Consider the following 20287-nt stretch of genomic DNA (forward strand, 5'->3'; position numbering starts at 1 on the left):
GCAACTGGCAGGAGGCACTTTAAGACAGCAGTCCCCAACCTTTTTGGCAACAGGGACCAGTTTCATGTAAAGCAATTTTTCCACAGACAGGAGATTGGGGGTGTAGGAGATGGGGAGATGGTTTCAGGATGAAACTGTTCCACTTCAAATCATCAGGCTTTAGATTCTCATAAGGAGCACACAACCTACATCCCTCAGATGCACAGTTCACAATAGGGTTTGAGTTCCCGTGAGTTCCCGCCACTGATCTGACAGGAGGCAGAGCTCAGACGGTAATGCTCGCTCAGCTGCTGCTCACCTCCTGCTCTGTGACCTATTTCTAACATGCCACGGACCAGTACTGGTCTGTGACCAGGGGACTGGAGACCCCTGCTTTAAGATCATGCAAATATCTTTTTCCTCATCAAACCTCTCCACAATCCTGACCCCAGATTTATACCCATTAATGATTCTTGTCCAATCAATCTTTACTATGATGTTTGCAAAATGATTCCCTAATTTGACTGTTTATTCCACATTTATTAATCAACATCCTAGCATATGGAAAAGTTTTCCTTTTCACCAATTTATCTATCATCAGTATGGACTCATGAGTTCCTATTTTTTCAATGGTTCAATATTGTCCTTATTTATTTTAATGCCAAATAGTCCTAGATTTGGCCAGTAGGGGCCTCTTCAAGCTAGCTTCTGTGTTCTTTCAACATGCCTTTATCATTTTTTTAAACAATTCCTTGCTTTCTGTTAACATTACGATGTTCCAGGATAATCATACCTTTTCTTCCCCAGCCCTGGAGACCAGCCATTTCTCCAGAAATCCCCGATTCCTTTTAGTAGGAAATGGTATTAGAAAACAAAATATGAGTTCCAGACATGCTGATTACTTATCAGGATAAGTCTGAGTCTACATCTGTGCTGTCCAATTTGGTAGCCATTACCCACATATGGCTACTTAAATTAGAATTAAAAACAAAATAAATTAAATATTCAGGATGGGCACAGTAGCTCACACCTGTAATCCCAGCACTTTGGGAGGCTAAGGCAGGAGGATCACTTGAGCCCAGGAGTTCAAGACCAGCTTGGGCAACATAGCGAGACTTCTAAAAAAAAAAAAAAAACTCAGTTCCTCAATTACATAAGCCATGTTTCATGTGCTCAATAGCTACATGTGTCTAGGAGCTACCATATTGGACAGTATAGATTTATAGAGCATTTGAATCATTACAGAAAGTTCTATGGTTCTCAAGACTTTCCATAAAGAAAAAAAAGAAAGTTCTATGGGATATGGAATATCACTATTCTAGACCACTGCAGTAGGCAAATCTAGGAAACACACACACACACACACACACACACACACAGAGTTCCAATTCTCTATTCCCTTTTAAATATTTTCCTATGTTCCACTTCATTAATTCTTTAACACATTAAACAATTATTTATTGAGCACATTCTATCAGACAGGTACTCTTCAAGGCCCTGTAGATCTGGAAATAAAAAGATACAGCCCCTATTATCTAAAAACATACCATACTTTTTTCTGAAAAGTCAGAAAAGAAATGATTATAAAATAGTATAATAAATTCCAACTTAGCAAGGTTAAAACAGGGTGCTATAACAATACATATACCATTCTGGGCATGTCAAGGAAGGCTTCCTAAGAGAAATGACATTTAAATTAAGTTTAGAAAGGTAAATAATTATTGGGCTGACAATATGGGAGATAAGCTGAGGGTAACAGAATTTGCTATTCTCCATCACTTTTTTCATCTTTGTTCCACTTATTCACTTAAAATCTTTCTTTCTCTTCACCATAACCTTCAAAACTCTGCTTATCTTTCAAAACCCATCTTTTCTATATATTTCCTAATACCTCTAACCTTACAAACCCTGAAATATACTGTCTTTACTGATTTCAGGCCCACAAAAGGTTTGGTTTATTTTTGTTGCTATAAATGTTTATAAAAAGAACATGGGCTTTGAAATCAGATTTACTGCCTCAGCCTCCCTAGTGGATGGGATTACAGGCACCTGCCACCACGCTGGGCAAATTTTTGTATTTTTCACGCTGGGCTAATTTTTGTATTTTTAGTAGAGACGGGGTTTTGCCATGTTGGCCAGGCCAGTCTCGAACTCTTGACCTCAAGTGATCCCTCTGCCTTGGCCTCCCAAAGTACTGGGATTACAGGCGTAAGCCACCGCGCCCGGCAGGAAAAGTCTTTTAATGAAAGCTAATTTGTCAGAATCCACATTCCTATTTATAACTGGACCCTGGTAAAAGAGCTTAAAATTGGTTCCTAATAAAACAAAGCATCTTTATTTTAATAAACATATTTAAATAGATAACGTAATGATAATCAGAAACAATATTAAATAGTAGTATCAATAATTTCTTTCCTTTGATATATTAAGAAATCTAACATAATTGTCAGGGGGAAGCATATCCAGCAAGAAGTAGAGATAACTTATTTTGCTTTTCATCACAGCTGGTTTAAAAGTACACTAAAGGAAGTATACCCATTATTTTGTTCACACATGAAAAATATGTTTTACAAAATGAATGTTTCTAATGAAGTATACTTAATTTGTAAAAATTGTAAGCATGAGCATCTAAAATTGTATTGCTTATGTTCTAGAAGAAGGAAAAGGAGCACTCAACAAGATTAATAAATATCAAACCTAAAAAGGAAAGCAATGTTACTTCTTCCAAAATAACTGACAGCTGTGCAGATTTTCTTCTTCTGAGCAAATATTTATGAGACAAATATGTAGTACATTTGTGTTTACCCTCTTATCTTTGCCAGTACATTTTAAAAATCATCTTGACATTTCATTTTCTCTCAAATTAGTTTAGGCATAATAGATTTTTTTAAAAAACTGGGGATGTGAGAAGTTACAGAGTACACTGCTTGCGATGTTTAAAAAATTACTAAAGCCCACTTTAATATTATTAATATCTACTATATCATTTATAAACTATATTTGTAAGTTTTCTACATGTAATTATTCAAAATAAGTGTTATTCTAAATAACAATCTACATCTTCTCATACATGAAATATGCTGATGGTGAATCTTTGATCATGTTTTCTTCCCAAAGGCAGCCTTACCTGTGGAGTCCAATAAAAAGTAGGGCTCAATCTGTAGAGTTTTCGTTTGTGGAAACTCTGAAGTGGCCTTGTTCGGGCTGATGTACTCATGAAAGTCAAGGATGAAGATTTCAATCTTGTCCTGTCTTTTCTCTTTTTCTTACTGTGCTTCTGGTTAAGTAACCAGCTACTGGAGGAAGACAGCTCATCTAAGTTCTCTGATGCACTGAAATGCCATGAAATAATTAGGGGGTGGGAAGGGAATAAAACAAAACAAAACAAACAAAAAAGACAAAGAAAACTAAATGTAAATTGCCTTGATCTATTGTGACAGAAGAATATTAATTTTAACCAATTTTGTGGTAACAACTGGTAAAATATTTTGTATTAATGGGAAATTACATATTCAAGTTGTGAAAACCATCTTTACATCTATTTTCTCCTGCAAAACAAATACACTATAAGTTAGGAAATGCTCATGAGTTTACTACTGTAATATAATTGCTCATTGTAAAACAATAATTCATGTCAATTACAGTATTTTAACTATTTACACAAAATTCTTTTTGTGTATGATGAAAATACATAGATTATAGGTTTTTAAAAGAGCTAAAGTCATCACTCCATTATTAGTTGTTTTTTTTTTTTTTTTTTTGAGGTGGAGTCTCACTCAGCCGCCCAGGCTGGAGTGCAGTGGTGCGATCTCGGTTCACTGCAACCACCGTCTCCCGGTTTCAAGTGATTCTCCTGTCTCAGCCTCCCAAGTATCTAGGATTATAAGCATCTGCCATCATGCTTGCTACCTGCTAGTTTTTGTATTTCAGTAGAGATGGGGTTTCACCATGTTGGCCAGGCTGGTCTTGAACTCCTGACCTCAGGTGATCCACCCATCTTGGCCTCCCAAAGTGCTGGGATTACAGGCATGAGCCACTGCACCCAGCTATTAGTTGCTCTTATATAAGCACTACATATTAATAACATTTCAGTGAATTTTGAAACAGAGCTGTAACCCTACTATATTTTAGGATTTTTAAATTTCCAATGCTACAGAAACAACAACTATAAAATAATGAAATAGATCACCTAAGCTACACATGAAAAGAGCATAATTTTATATTTATTCTTTATATTATTTTTTAAAAATTGTATTTAAATATTTCAAATATTTTACAATATCAGAACATCAGGAGGATGATAACCCTCGTTGCCACATAAATTTAACTTCATTTACACTATTATATTATATATATTGTATATATACAATAATTAAGCTTTTCAGGCCCTACAAGGTTCCAGTTTTAATCTTAGTTATGTAGACAAAAGCTAATCAATTTAGTATTCTAATATTAACAAATGAATCTGCTATTATGTGACACTGCTGTTCAATATATAAGTTCTAAATATGCTATTTGGTTCAAGTAGAATTGGTGTTTACCAGTAAATATAAAATATGGTTTTTCTATAGCAGTATTGTTTTTGAATCATATTTATGGCTACTATAAAGTATTATATTAGCTTGTGGATAAAGTAAATAATTCAAGAATGCTTTACATAGTAATAAGAAACCAGAAATAAAGGTGTCTGAATGGCTTGTGTTGGTAAAACTAAATAGAATAATTAAATATGGCATTTGGTGACTATCATACATTCAACAAATACATAATTGCTTATGCACTACTGGCCAGACCAGTATAGAAAAAAAGAGTTGATGACAACTACCTCACTTTTAAAATATTAAGTCTCCAGAGAGCTCTAGCAAGAATGCTTTAAGTCTCGGTAAATAAAAGGTTCTAAAAATCTTTCATCATGTTGATGGCTAAGAAAGATTTAGGGTATAATGCTTCTCTCAAATTAACAGGTCCAATCTCACAGCTAGATTTTATTTTCTGTCATATCAAGGGGGAGCAGAAGGCATACAGGAGAGCCAATATGAAGTTAGGCACTGAACAGGCTAAGTGGCTAGCATAGAAGTGAGTCGAGGTCAAGAAGAATACAGGTTTCAGTAGGTAGCTGGCATTAGAGGCAGTTAAGTTAGGAGAAGTAGGATCCAGGAAGTTAGGAGTAGATCCAGCACCAAAAGAGGTTCTTTGTCCAGCAAGTCAGAAGCACCTTTAGGCAGAACTTACACTGGCTCTTAAAAGACATTGCTCAAGGACGTGTCTAGGGAAAATTAAAAGCTTATTCCAGAGCCTGAGACCTACTTAACTAACTTTTACCACTATTTACAACTCCAGTTGTTAATGAGATGTTAGCTTTCCCCTGCCCACAGAAGGCTTAGCCCAAAGAATATGAGCCCTCATCTTATGAAATGAAAGGACACAACTTCTGAACTGGCTAGAGGCTAATAGGCTGGCTTAAAGATAATTGGAAAGCTTATCATTTGTGTCACTAAATGTTATACAGTCATGTGTCACTTAACAATGGGGATACCTTCTGAGAAATGCGTCATTAGGTGATTTTTTATTTGTGTGAACACCATTGAGTGTACTTACACAAACCTAGATGGTAAAGCCTACTACATACCTAGGCTATATGGTATAGCCTCTTGCTCCTGGGCTACAAACCTGTAAAACATGTTACCATACTGAATGCTGTAGGCAACTGTAACATGGTAGACATGGTAAGTATTAGTGTATCTAAAACAGAAAAAGTAATGCATTGCTCTACAACATTATCATAGTTACAATGTCACTAGATAATAGAAATTTTTCAGCTTCATTATAATCTTATGGGACCACTGTTGTATATGTGGTCCTTTGTTGACTAGAAACATCATTATGTGGTGCATTACAGTATATAATTTTTAAATTTCTAAGGGGGCTAACATATTACCAGAGAAAAAAAAGTTCAGTTTTATTCCTTTTCTTATGTTCCCAACTGCAGGCAATTTATCTTTAGATTCTAACACTTTCTAATTAATAAGAATTCTTGCAAAGTATCATCAACATCTACCCTCAAATAAATGAAGGAATGCATGGAAATTTAAAGATGTGAAATATGTTTATTTCACTACTAATCAATGTGCAAACTGCATATTCTTATCAAAGCTAATGTAGTACAAAATCATTTCCATAAATAATGGATGAAGGTTATTGTAAATGGTTATTGTAAACCACTGATAAATTCACTTATTTCGCACATTAACAATAATGAGACGGCCCAATCAATGAACCTCACTGAAAGCAAAACATGAGGAAAATCCTGAGAAAATTTTGAGGAAGACAACACAAGGCTGATCCTGTGCCTCTGTAATCTAATGCTTTTTCCCCAGGAGATGATGATTCAGGTAATTAAGTATTGACTAAAATAGGAACTTAATGGTATCTGTAAGACAAGGATATCATTAATAAATCAATATAAGACACCATCATCACACGACATTCTTTTTTTTTTAAAAAAAAAATAAAGTTTATCTCTTTTTAAAAATCTTTCTTTCTTTCTTTTTTACAGACAGGGTTTCCTTCTGTTGCCCAGGCTGGAAGGCAGTAGTACAATTGTAGCTCACTGCAGCCTCAAATTCCTGGGCTCAAGAGATCCTCCGGCCTCAGCTTTCTGAGTAGCTAGGACTACAAATGTGCACCACAACGCCTGGCCAGATGACAGTCCTTAAAAAATTTTTTTAAAGTCATAATAAGAAGAGGAGAAGGTCCAGAAGAAAAAGAATATTTCAATAAATGATAAAGCTTAGTGTTCCCACTGAGATTAAAGTGTATCTATGAAACCCTAGAAACTGAGGATGCAATAGGCTACCATCAAATATTGTTGTAGAATAATTATCAAAATATAATTATCGGCTGGGCACAGTGGCTCACACCTGTAATCCCAGCACTTTGGGAGGCCAAGGTGGGCGGTTCACTTGAGGTCAGGAGTTCGAGACCAGCCTGGCCAACATAATTAAACCCTGTCTCTACTAAAAATACAAAAATTAGCCGGACCTGGTGGCCCATACCTATAATCCTAGCTACTTTGGAGGCTGAGGCAGGAGAATCGCTTGAACCTGGGAGGCAGAGGTTGCAGTAAGCTGAGATTGAGCCCCTGTAAGCCTGGGAAACAGAGTAAGACTCTGTCTCCAAAAAAAAAAAAAAAAAAAATATATATATATATATATAGTTATCATTGTACTTCTAAAAAAGCAAACTTACAAGTGGGAGAGAACCAATTGAAGCAACACATTACTTTTTTTTTTTTTTTTTAAGATTTCTAACTGGAAGCTGGAGAATAAAAAAAGTCTTCCAAATGATACAGTTTAGATCCTTTGGGTTGCAGGCATATAACATAACTTGTTCTGAAAAGGAATTAAATAATTGAAGATGTGGAAGTAGTGAGAGTGGGTTTCAGGCTTATACCTTTCTATATTTCCCTGGCCTCCTCCCTAATCCAAGCTATCTTGTACCAGGGTTACTCAGTAGCCTTGAAACTGGTCTCCCTCATCCACATTTTCCCTTCTAGTCCCTTCTATACCAATTATTTGGAAAGAACAATCTGATCCTGTCATACCTGCCCTGCCACCCTACAACACAAACACACACACACACACACACACTGCTTAAAATCTTCCAACATCCTCCCATTGCTCTTGAAAGACTTAAATCCTTAATCTTTTAAAAGGCCCTGATAGGTCTGGCCTCTGCCATAGTTCTCTTGTCTCATCTTGCATGATGCTTTCCCTTGTTCTCTGTGTTCTGAGAAAGAAAACAAATTTTTAATCGGAGAAATGCAAGTCCCTTTAAATTACCAGGCCCAGAGAAGCATTAAAATGTGACACGGCATGCCTATAGTTCTGGCTACTCAGCAGGCTGAGGCAGGAGGATCTCTTGAGCCTAGGAGTCTGAATCTAGCCTGGGCAACAAAGCGAGACCGTCTCTACAAAAATAAAAAATAAACAAACAAAAATGTGACAGCAGTCATGTCTTGCTCCCCGCTTGAGCTAAATACTTAACTCTTGAAGCCACTTGCTATGTGGGCTGTAGACTAACTGACACCAAGTAGCCAAAACATACTATACACTAGACACCTTACCAAACTATAGTTCAACAACATATAGCCAATCAGTAATCAATGTTACTTTTGTAAACCAGTAAGAATTCATGTCAAACATAAATTTGTATCAGCCCCTTTTGTGGGCTTAGACAAAGTCCCTTGTCCCTTTTTGCCTTTAAAAATCTGCTTGTGGCTGGGCACAGTGGCTCATGCCTGTAATCCCAGACCTTTGGGAGGCTGAAGCAGGTGGATCACTTGAGGCCAGGAGTTTGAGACCAGCCTGGCCAACATGGTGAAACCGTCTGTACCAAAAATACAAAAATCAGCCAGGCGTGGTGGTGCACGCCTGTAGTCCCAGCTACTGGGGAGCCTGAGGCATGAGAATCCTGTGAACCAGGGAGGTGAAGGTTGCAGTGAGCCAAGACTGTGCCGCTGCACTCCAGCCTGGGCAACAGAGTAAGACTCTGTCTCAAAAAAAACAAAACAAAACAAACAAAAAAAACCTGCTTGTAGCAAAGGCCAAATAGAGCACTTCTCAATGTTTCTCAGGCTGCAGTCCTCAACCTTGACCCAAATAAAGTCTCTATATTAATTCTGCCTCATTTTCTTTCCTTAGGTTGACATTTCCAACCATACTGCTTCCTTTATAAATAATTCACACTTCATACTGTACAAGATCTACATGTTATTTTTGCTTCCTAGAATCTTCACACATCCTCTTCACTACATAATTTCCAATAATCATCTAACTCTCAGATCCAAAGTCAGTTCCTTGGGGAAGTTTTCTAGCTCCTGCATGATCTCCCTCCAAAGACTAAATCAAATTCCCTGAGCTCTGAAAGGTGAACACTCACTGTTCACCTCTCCTTCCTAGCATTTCCATAGTGATAATTTTATATTTATTTGCATGATTATCTGATTAATCTGTCTTCCTCTCTAGACTGTCAGTAGTGCAGAGACTGTGTCTATTTTGTTTATCCTTGCATCAGAAATTCCTGATATTATGCCTTACATATAGCAGATACACAATGATTATTTGTTGAGGGAATGGAGAAATACTGTACATACACATATGTAGTCAGGTTTATCATTCCAGCCCTGGGTTTAGTAGAGCATATGCATAACACACACTACACCTAAATAATTAGTTTGGTGAATGAGTAAATGTTGAACATTTTAGTCTAAGAGCCAAAGAAGCTCTAAATAGAAGGCTACAAGACAACGTTAAAAAAAGATATATATTTTCACTGCCTTGAAGTTTCCTTCTAAATCTGACTCTTTGGTTTACAAAGTTAGGGTTTTTTGTTTTTCAGACAGAATCTCATTCTGTCTCCCAGGCTGGGGTGCATCTGGTATGAACATAGCTCACTGCAGTGTCAACCTCCTTGGCTCAAGTGATGCTCCTGCCTCAGGCCTCTGAGTAGCTGGGACTACAGGTGCATGCCACCATGCCTGGCTAATTTTTTATGTTCCATAGAGACAGAGTCTTGTCAAATTTCTTGGATGGTTTGGAACTCCTGGGCTCAAGCGATCCTTCCGTCTCAGCCTCCCAAAGTGCATATTCCATTTTTGATGAAATACTATAATGCTGATAATTTGTAAGGATGCATTTACCATCCAATCAGAAAGATTACAACATGATAGATGACTGCTTTGGAAAATGCTGCTACTTAATGATGTGTGATAAAAATGCTTTTAGACATTTGGAATCTCAGACGTGTACTAAACTACATTCAGCACTCTATGTCAAGCACAGGAAAATTCAAAGATCTTCAGCATAGGAGTGTGAAAGATCCATATCCTTAAGATATCCTCAAAAGCCAGGAATTACTCACAGTAAGAAGGTCATAATTAAAGATTTCCCTTGTATACCAGGACAATGATTAACTGAAGAGCTATACTTTATGGAAAAATAGACCAATACCAGCACATGCTATACTAATGGCCTCCATCTTTTCATATTACCACTTCATGGTGCATATGTCCTGCCCTTTGCTTTAAAATACACTATGGAGCCAAGGAAACTAAGTTCAAGGAACAGCAGCAAATAAGGACTTATTCAACATATAATTTAAAACTATGGTTTTTAGTCAGTGGTTTCTAACATTTCCCCCACATTCACACCATTCTCAAATTAAAGTACTTAAGTAAAAGTAGAAATTAACTCTGAAGAATTATTTATGATAGTTTCCTAGGTGTCACCCTCCACCCATACACCTATACACAAATACCCACACCCACTATACTGGGTTGAATAGTGTCTCCTCAAAGCTCATGTCTACCCAGAACCTCAGAATGTAACATTATTTGGAAATACTTGGCAAATATGATTAGTTAAGATAAGGACACACTGGATGAGGATGAGCCCTAAATCAAATCAGTGATTTCCTTACAAGAAGAGACACACAAAGAAAGAATGCCATGTAAAGATAGAGGCAGAGTTTGGAGTGATGTGTGTATGTCCTACAAGGAAAGTCAAGGAACTGCAGGCAACCACCAGAAGCTAGGAAGAGGCAAAGGATTCCCTAGAACCTTCACAGGAAGTATGATCTTGACGCCTTAATTTTGAACTTCTAGCCTCCAGAACTGTGTAATAAGAAACACCTGTTATTTTAAGCCACACAATTAGTGGCTTAAAATACAGCGGCCCTAGGAAACTAATATATCCATAAACATATGCAACTAAGAATCATAGTTATCGCATGACTTGTAATCTCTATTTCAAGTTTCTCCTTTTCCAGTTGGAAGTCCTTTGATGAATTCAACCTATTGTAACTAAGGTAGGCAGCAACCTTTTCCATACTTTACCTGCTACGCAAAGTCCTGTCAATATCTGAATTTATTACCTCCTTTATCCTTGATAGTACTGGGAGATATGAATGCATCACATATTCAGATAACCCAATGGCATTTAGGATGGCAGTAATCAAATTTGGGCAGATCACGAGGTTAGGAGATCAAGACCATCCTGGCTAATATGGTGAGACTCCATCTCAAAAAAAAAAAAAATCTCAAAAAAAAAAAATCTAAAAAAACAACATCTCAAAAAAAAAAAAATCTCGAAAAACAACATCTCAAAAAAAAAAAAAACGTAAGAAACTAATAAAAAATAAGAATAGGAGGATTACTTATCCTCCAATTGGCAAAAGTAAATACCTCTCTCAAATGATCAAATAGATCAAGATCTGGCATTGCCTGGTATAGAGAAAACAGTTCCTAGACCATTTCCCTTACTCTGGGTAATAAGTAGAGAAACTCTACCTCTTACTCAAAAATGGAAGTCTCTTCAACTCTAACAATAAGAAAATGTGTTGTAGTACACTGTAAAATGACATTCTTTATAAACAAGATGAAGTATCTAAAAAAATTAAGGCTGGGCGCAGTGGCTCATGCCTGTAATCCCAGCACTTTGGGAGGCTGACATGAGCAGATCGCCTGAGGTCAGGAGTTCGAGACCAGCCTGGCCAGTATGGCGAAACCCCATCTCTACTAAAAATACAAAAATTTGCCAGGTATGATGGCGGGCACCTGTAATCCTAGCTGTTCAGGAGGCTGAAGCAGGAAAATCGCTTGAACCCAGGAGATGGAGGCTGCAGTGAGCCGAGATCGCACCACTGCACTCCAGTCTGGGCAACAAGAGCGAGACTCTGTCTTAAAAAGAAAAATTAAGATTCATCTTATTGTAGGTACTGAAGTGGGAAATAACTATTTTAAGTATAAAAAGCTTCAGATATAATATTAACTGAAAAAAGATATAAAATTACTTCTAATAGAGCTCAACTATGAAAAGACTATATTAAAAAGATGGCAAGAAAATATACTCTGAGCAAGATAGTGATTTCTTTTCTTTTTTTTTCTCTTTTTTGAGACACAGTCTCACTTTGTCACCAGGCTGGAGTGCAGTGGCACGATCTTGGCTCACTGCAACCTCCGCCTCCCAGGATCAAGCAATTCTCCTGCCTCAGCCTCCCAAGTAGCTGGGACTTACAGGTATGTGCCACCACGCCCAGGTAATTTTTGTATTTTTTAGTAGAGATGGGGTTTCACCATGTTGGTCAGGATGGTCTCGATCTCTTGACCTCATGATCCACCCGCCTCGGCCTCCCAAAGTGCTGGGATTACAGGCGTAAGCCACCACGCCCAGCCTTTTTTTTTCTCTTTTATTAGGATGTCTAATACATTTTGAAATGGCTATTGAACATAAAAGAGACTTAGGAGACATAATAACCAAATGTAATTTATGGACTTTGGATACAGGTTTTAACAAATTAATCATAAAAAGATAATTTTGAGACAACTGCAGAAATTTGAATATGGATAGAGAATTTCAAGACTAACAAATTATGGTTAACAGTATTAAATGTGATAATAAAGTGGTAGGTATCTTAAAAGGCTTATCAATGAAATATAAAGAACTATTTACAGTTAAAATAACAATCACTAGAAACTGCTTTACAAACGCCTAGAAAAAGAAAGTGTGTCAGGAAAAGGAATAACAAAAGAATTAGCAAAATTTTGAGAACTGTTAAAGCTGAGAATATGTGGGTTCACTTTACTATGCTTTCTATATTTCTGAAGTTTTCCACAATAAAAGTAGATGGGGGAAAAGACCAATTATTATAGAACTGTCATTCTTATCTCTGGCTCTTAACTTAAAGTGGGACTTTTTAACACATAAAGGCAAAGAGACGAGGAAACCAATATGATAGCCATACTTTTCTACCTGATAATTGAGACATAAAGTTTGTCAAATATTTGTCTGATCTGAGACACGATAATTTCTATTCTCTATTTTAAGGAAAACAAAAATACAAAAAAACTTGAATAAAAGCTGAAATATTTTTCAAAATCCCATCTTCTCAACAGAAATATAGTTTTCATTTATACCCTTCACATCTTTTTTCTATAAAATCATACTGTACTATAATTTTAGTGTCCTTTTTCCACTTAATATTTCAATATAAGCATGTTTCCATATGATTATATACTTTCTACATACATAATTTTGTATAGTTACATATTAGATCTTGTACCACAATTTATTAATATATTCACTTATATAATATTAGGTTTTAGGCTTATATTAGAGTTATAAAGGAAAAAGTAAACTATGTATATAATATTTATTATAATTAAATATTTAATAATTATTATATATAATATTGTCATTCACAGGAATCCAAAATTATACTGAAAACATCAACTTAGAATATGCTTGTAACAAACAATGTTTTCTCATTATTGAGAAGTGACTATTGAAAATATTGAGGGTAAAAAATTTACTTTTTATGTGATTAGTTTGCCAGCCTAACTGTAGTTTTTCAATTATGATATCCAATTAAGAAAGGATAGTTGCATGTCACATGAGATAATTATCATTAGTAGAAATAAATAGCATGGCAATAATTCATTGGAATTTAATTTCATGTCATATTCTGGGACTCATTAAAGCAAAAACAAAACAAACAATGACAAAAATCTAGACACTATTTCAAGTAGGAATTCACTTTCTCAAAGATAATACCCCATGGGATAAACAAGGATTAATTTATAACATTTTATCTTCATTTTAGAGTATGAGATCTGAAAACCAAAAACTATCCCTATGATAATAAAATGTAATGCTTCATTTGTTTGAAGACTCAATCTTCTTAGTTGCACAGTTCCTGGTGAGTCATCTGAGACCATACTGCCAAGATTAATAAAGCTAAAAAAAAAAAAACTCTGACACTTTTCTAGGAGATATTGTTATTAAATAAAAGATAGGAGTTAGTAATCAATAAATAGCAAGTGTGCAAACATGCCCTGGGAAATAATTAACCAGGTAGGTTTACTTTAAATGCACTGTGAGGACAGATCATTACAATTAATACTTAAAATTATGAAGAATTCATATTTAAGTATGAGTTAATACTTAAATACTTAAGAGAATTATATCAAACAAAAGTTCTATATGATCCACAAAAATTGGTATACAAACAGAATGAGGCTAACCTTTAAAAATTAAAAATTTAAATTTCTTCTAACTTAATTATATACAAAAATTATGATATAATGTGATATAAAGCTATAATAAGCATGCTTTATTAGAAGAACTGTAACTTTTCATTTATGAGATTCCTTATCTGGCAACATCAACTATATATATAGAATGTAGCCGAAATGTTTAAAAGGCCTTTAAATAACAAAAAGAGATCTCAGTAAGTTTATGCATGAAAGTTCACTCCTGTTCCTTTTTTTTTTTTTTTTTTTTTTGAGACAGGGTGTTGCTCTGTCACCTAGGCTGGAGTGCTGTGGCACGGTCATGGCTCACTGCAGCCCTGACCTCCTGGGACCAAGCAATCCTCCCACCTCAGCGTCCCAAGCAGCTGAGACCGCATGCATCAACACATCTGGTTCATTTTTTTTATTTTTGTAGAGATGGAGTCTTCCTATGTTGCCCAAGCTGGATTTGAACTGCTGGTGATCCTCCTGCATCAGCCTTTCAAATTATTGGAATTAACAGGCATGAGCCACCATGCCTGGCCATCCTCCTGTTATTTTTAAGAGAGGACTTCTCTCTTATAGACTTTTTAAAATATCTCTTATTACAGAGACATCTGTGTCATCTATCACATTGGTTATCTGATTTTCTAGTCCAGAGTCAAATTATGAAGAGAAGCAGAACTGCAAGAGACAGCCACGAAAGCAACAAATAGAATATCAATCTGACTACAGGGAAGAAAAAATATGTTAAGTACAAAATATTCCTTATGAATGCTGAGTATGGGCAAGAAATCATGAACAACATTTCATTCATTCAACAAATATTAATTCATGCCCATGATGTGACTCTCTGATCCAAGTACTAAGGAAAACAACAGTTCAGTAAGATAGACCAAAAAATTCTTACTCTCCTGAGGCTTATGCTCAAGTCCAGGAAGACAGACAATAAGCACGTAAAAAATTAACAAAATAACATCACATTTGTTACCTCATTTATCTTCACAACACAACCCAGAAAACAGGCTGTTCTCATTCTATCTGATTCAGATGCTGTGCAAGATCACAATACTACCAATTGGTCAATTTGGGATTGAACTGTGATCTAATTCCAAAGTAATATTCTTAACAATGAAAATTTTATTTATAACACTTGATCAAGGTTTAAAATTATACATTTGTGTGATCATTTAGGTGGTGTCATTTTTTTTCACAACCAGACTTTATATCACAAAGATAGAAATTCCATCTGGTTTTGTTCATTATCATATACCTGGTATCCAATCCAAATGCCTGGCACACAGAAGTCACTCAGTAGGTACTAGTTAACTATTCAGTGAATTGTTTTATAGATATACAGCTATTTATCTCAGTAACCCTTGAGAATGTGATCATGGTGATGAACCTGAGTTATCAAAAAAATTAAGTTCAGCTCTTCCCCATCTTACAAGATGGCAGGTGAAAAAGTTGAGAAGCTGGATACTAAGGAGAAGAAGCCTGAAGGCAAGAAGGCTGACGCTAGTGGCAAGGTGAAAAGGGGTAACTTCAAGCTAAAAATCCAAAGGTCGAAATCCTGTCATTGTCAGAAGAATTGGTGGATATTCCCGATCTGCTACGTATTCTAGGAAAGACATGCATAAAAGGAAATACTCACCCAATGAATCCAAGATTGAAAACAGAAAAGTTCTTGCAGCCATTAGAAAATCAGTTGGTGGTGACAAGAACAGTGGTACCCAGGTGGTTAAACTTCACAAATTGCCTTGATATTATCTTAGGGAAGACGTGCCTTGAAAGCTGTTGAGCCACAGCAAATAACTGCAAGCCAGTTAGCATGTGAGAAAACTGCAAGCCAGCTCCCAGGAGCATGCTGATCATCCTCACTGGCCACCACAGAGGCAAGATGGTGATTTTCCTGAAGCAGGTGGGCATTGGCTTGTTACTTGTAACTGGATCTCTGGTCCTCAATCGAGTTCCTCTATGAGGAACACACCAGAAATGTGCCATCACCACCTCCACAAAAATTGCTCTCAGCAATACGAAATCCTTAAACATCATACTGATGCTTACTTTAAGAAGCAGCAGCTGTGGAAGCCCAGACATCAGGGAGGTGGGGTTTTCAACACCAAAAAAGAGACATATGAAATTACAGAGTAGTGTAAGGTTGATCAGGAAGCTGTGGACTTGCAAATGTTACCAAAAATCAAAGCTATTCCTCAGTTCCAGGGCTACCTGCAATCTGTGTTTGCCCTGATGAATGGAATTTACCCTCACAAATGGGTGTCCTAAATTTCTTAAGCAGAATCTCATTAAATGACTGATACATTTTGGGGAGAAAATTAAGTTCAGTGCCACCCAAAAAAGGCAATGTGTAATACATTGTATTTAAACAATTCTTCCCAAAAGTTTAATTGAAAAAGTTTTTGGAACTTAAGTGGAATCCACAGTCCTCTTACTGTCATGGATACCTCTTCCCATATAGTTTCTAGGGTAGGGTTTAAAGTCACTAAGACACATTGAGTACAGTAATTTCTCTCTATTTACCAATTCTCTTGATTTAGGCTAACATAAAATTATTACATCCAAAAGAGCAAAACAGTGATGTTATAAAGACACATATTAGGTTGGATTGAAACCTTTATGTTTTTACTGTGAATTTGTTTGAAAAAATAGAATTCCTTAAAATATTTAAAATGGAAGAATATTAACACTAGTAACTACTTTAGAAAATATGTTCCATTAAATTTAAAATAAAGAAGTGAGGTGTAAAGAGATTAACACACCTGCCCAAGTCACAAAATGTCTAAAGCAAACAAAATATATAAAAGCTGTATATTCTCATAACTACTTTGCCCTCAAGCCACTAAATTATAAAAACACTATAATTGATTAAAAATAAAAAGTTAAAATCTTTTTGGGAAGAGGGGTGCAGGGGAGATTAAATGTCCCAAGATGGTCTTTTGAGGAGATAGATTTTTGTATGAGAATAAAACCCAAAGGTGTGTTTATGCTGATTTTTAGAGTGCTTGATTTAGTTACAGAGTCCCAAAGGCAAGTAGACCAAAGGCAAGAAAGAAAACAACTTCCCAAGAGATGATGGAAAAATAGTGCCTCACTGACTCCTAGTAACTGTATAATGAATGTCTTTAGTAACAGCTGGCCTACTGTGCCATCTACACAGTTGTGTGCAAAGGGATACCTACAAATGCCCTCAAATTCTTATCCTAATTCAGGCCACCTTGAAGCGCTTTTTTTAAACAGTAAGAATAGCTGAATCAATGACTAGTATACTATCTAAGATAAGAAATAAATAAGACTATATCTAAAAGTTTAATATACTTTATGTCCTCACATTACAATATCAATGGCTAACATTATTAGGCTGTTTCTTATGTGCCACGTTTTGTTCTGAGTTTTTATAAATGCTATTTCATTTACTTCTCACACAACCATATACTGTCTCCCAATATCTGGTATGCTTACTGTAAGACATACATTTGAACTCTTTGTCAGTGATCTGTTGAGTAGCATACTACATTTTAACAGGCCCAACATTTACCCTTTAAGATAATATTATTGTAGAACTTGGATTAGAAGGGACACTGAGTGACTGTCAAATGTGGGTTAAGACTATAAATTTTTTGAAACAGAGAATATAAATATTTAGGCACCATAATAATTTTTAAAATCATGTAAAACAAAGTATATATTATCACAGTAAATTACCAAATGTCCTGCTTTGTTGTTTTTTGGGGGTTTTTGAGACAGGGTCTCACTCTGTCACCAAGGCTGGAGTGCAAGTGGCATGATCATGGCTCACTGCAGCCTCAACTGTCCTGGCTCAAGAGATCCTCCCACCTCAGCTTCCTGAATAGCTGGGACTACAGGTGTGTACCACCATGCCCAGCTAATTTTAAAAAATTTTTGTAGAGATGAGGTCTCACTATATTGTCCAGGCTGGTCTCAAACTCCTGGGCTCAAGCCATTCTCCTGCCTTAGCCTCCCAAAGTCTTGGGATTACAGGCATGAGCCACCATGCCCAGCCACGTTATTTTTAAATACATCTTTTTACCTATATCTATAAACATTCTGCAACTTCCTATTATTATATTGCTACTATAATATGTAACGTTTGCATTAATTTACACATTTCAGCTCAGTGTGCACCTCAAAATTCACAATTAAATTTAAGAGTGCTTTTCAGGTCACAGAGGACAATTAACTGTAGCTATTGGTCCTTTCCTTTAGACATTTTTCACTGCCTTCTAAAAGTATGTAAGATGACTTTTACCAGGAAAGAACAGACATCTGAGATTAAGACAGATTTGACAGATAAAGGGTAAGGATTATAAACTCAACAACTAGATCAGTCCCCATCACCAAATTTTAAGGTAACATGAAATAAGATTTAATTCTTTGTTTCCATACCAACAAACTAAATATCACATTCCTGTGGGACTAGTCAAATTTTCTTCATAGGTTTAGGATGAATAATGTCATTTAAGTATTTTTTCAAAACTATGAAGGCAAATGTGACTTCCTATGTGACTATTTTCTATTTATCCTTTTTGAAGTATATAGTTTATATCCTATATTTCTTAACCTTTTAAAAAATATGAAATATAAGATACATATGCATAAGTACTTAAAGCATTTATCTCATGTTTAGCTTGTAAATATGAAGCAATAACTCCCCTTACTCTTCCACTTTCCCATAACCACCACTCACAAGTCAAGAAACAGAGCATTATTAGCACTCAGGAAATGCCCCCTCTTATGTGAAGCTCTTCTATGATACTTAATTTAGGAATAATGAAAGCTAAATCAGTACTTTTTTACTGAGATCCTGAATAATTCAAGCACCTCAATACAATCTGAATTGATTTCCTCCTTCTGACCTCTATGTTATTGCTGTTATAGACTTTTTTTAGCCCCACTAAACATATTTTACTACTGTTCACTTACACATGCCCATACGGTTACTTACCATTTTATTTGTTCTTGAACCCTTCTTCATCTCAAATTTTCCATCCAGATAATATACTACTGCCCAAAGTATATCCTTTATGTTTAGAGTCTACTAGTCTACTCTCTCAGCCTTGGTTTGTCTCAAAATGTTTGTCCTTCACACTCAGACTTGAAAGATGATTTCTCTGTGTATAGAGTTTCTAGGTAAACAGTTATTTTCTTTCAACATACTAATGGTACCATTCCACTGTACTCTGGCTCCTGTTATTACTATTGAGAAGTCAGCTATCAGTCTAACTATGTTTCAATTAAGATTATGTCTTTCTCCCACTTCTGGTTGCTTTTGGACATTCCATTTATCTTTGTTTTTTCACATTTCCTCTATGTCCAGAGGTAGATTTCCTTTTAGTTGTCCTGATCCAAAACATGTGTTTGGCTTTCTGAATGTGGTGTCTTTCATCAGTTCAAGTAATTTCTCAGTCACTCTCTCTTCAAATATTGCTTCTATTTCATTCTATAGTGCTTCTTCCACATCTCCAACTAAGTATCATATTAGACCTTCGCATTATATTCTCTACATTTTAAAATGACTCTTCGGTATTTTCCATTGTTTCATATATTTTGCTACATTTTGGAACTTTTCTTCTAATACTTCTTCTAAGTCACACATTCTCTCTTCAATTGTGTCCAGTTTGCTGCAGAAACCACTTACTTAGTTATTATATTCAGTATTTTTCAGAAGTCTTTAGCCTTTTTCCAAATGTGCTTATGTAACTTGATATAGTTTGTTCCCTGCTGGCATTTTAAGCCTATCTTTTATTTCTATAATCAGGCTACCATTTTAAAGTGATCAGTGTTTGGTAATTCTAGTATCTGAAAACTTTATGATCTTTTTTTGCTGTCTGTTGTGCGCTCCTTATTCTTACTCTTCTTGCTCTTTCTCCTTATATGTTTGATTATATTTGACTGTTTGTTAATCCCTGCCCTTGGCAAATTATTCATGAGGATTTCCCAACGCTAAAAAAGGTGCCTTCCTCCAGAGGAAATCTGCATTTGCCTCTGCCACTCCAGAACCACTTAAAACTAGGGATCTCTTGGATCACTCATTGATGCAAATTTGGATTGAAAATCCAAGTAAAAAGTCTCCACCATGATCAGAACATCTCAAAGATAGGTTTTTTTTTTTTTAATCTTCTGCTCTGCTTAGCCCGAAGGCAAATCTCCCTATGGTCCCTAGTGGTGAGGAAAGGGAAACAGTTTTACTTCTAATTTACC

At 35.9% G+C, this 20287-nt stretch overlaps 1 protein-coding gene across 4 annotated transcripts in view; it reads right to left on the reverse strand.

The window, feature by feature from the left end:
• KANSL1L (KAT8 regulatory NSL complex subunit 1 like) overlaps nt 1-20287 on the reverse strand; it is a 172214-nt gene that overhangs the window by 52624 nt on the left and 99303 nt on the right. For all 4 annotated transcript variants that reach the window (XM_030804129.1, XM_030804130.1, XM_030804127.1 and 1 more), the window contains exon 6: nt 3107-3311. In XM_030804129.1, the coding sequence (XP_030659989.1) occupies nt 3107-3311 (205 nt within the window). The remainder of the gene's footprint in view (nt 1-3106; nt 3312-20287) is intronic.

Source organism: Nomascus leucogenys, chromosome 22a (assembly GCF_006542625.1).
Source record: "Nomascus leucogenys isolate Asia chromosome 22a, Asia_NLE_v1, whole genome shotgun sequence".
Lineage (NCBI taxonomy): Eukaryota > Metazoa > Chordata > Mammalia > Primates > Hylobatidae > Nomascus > Nomascus leucogenys.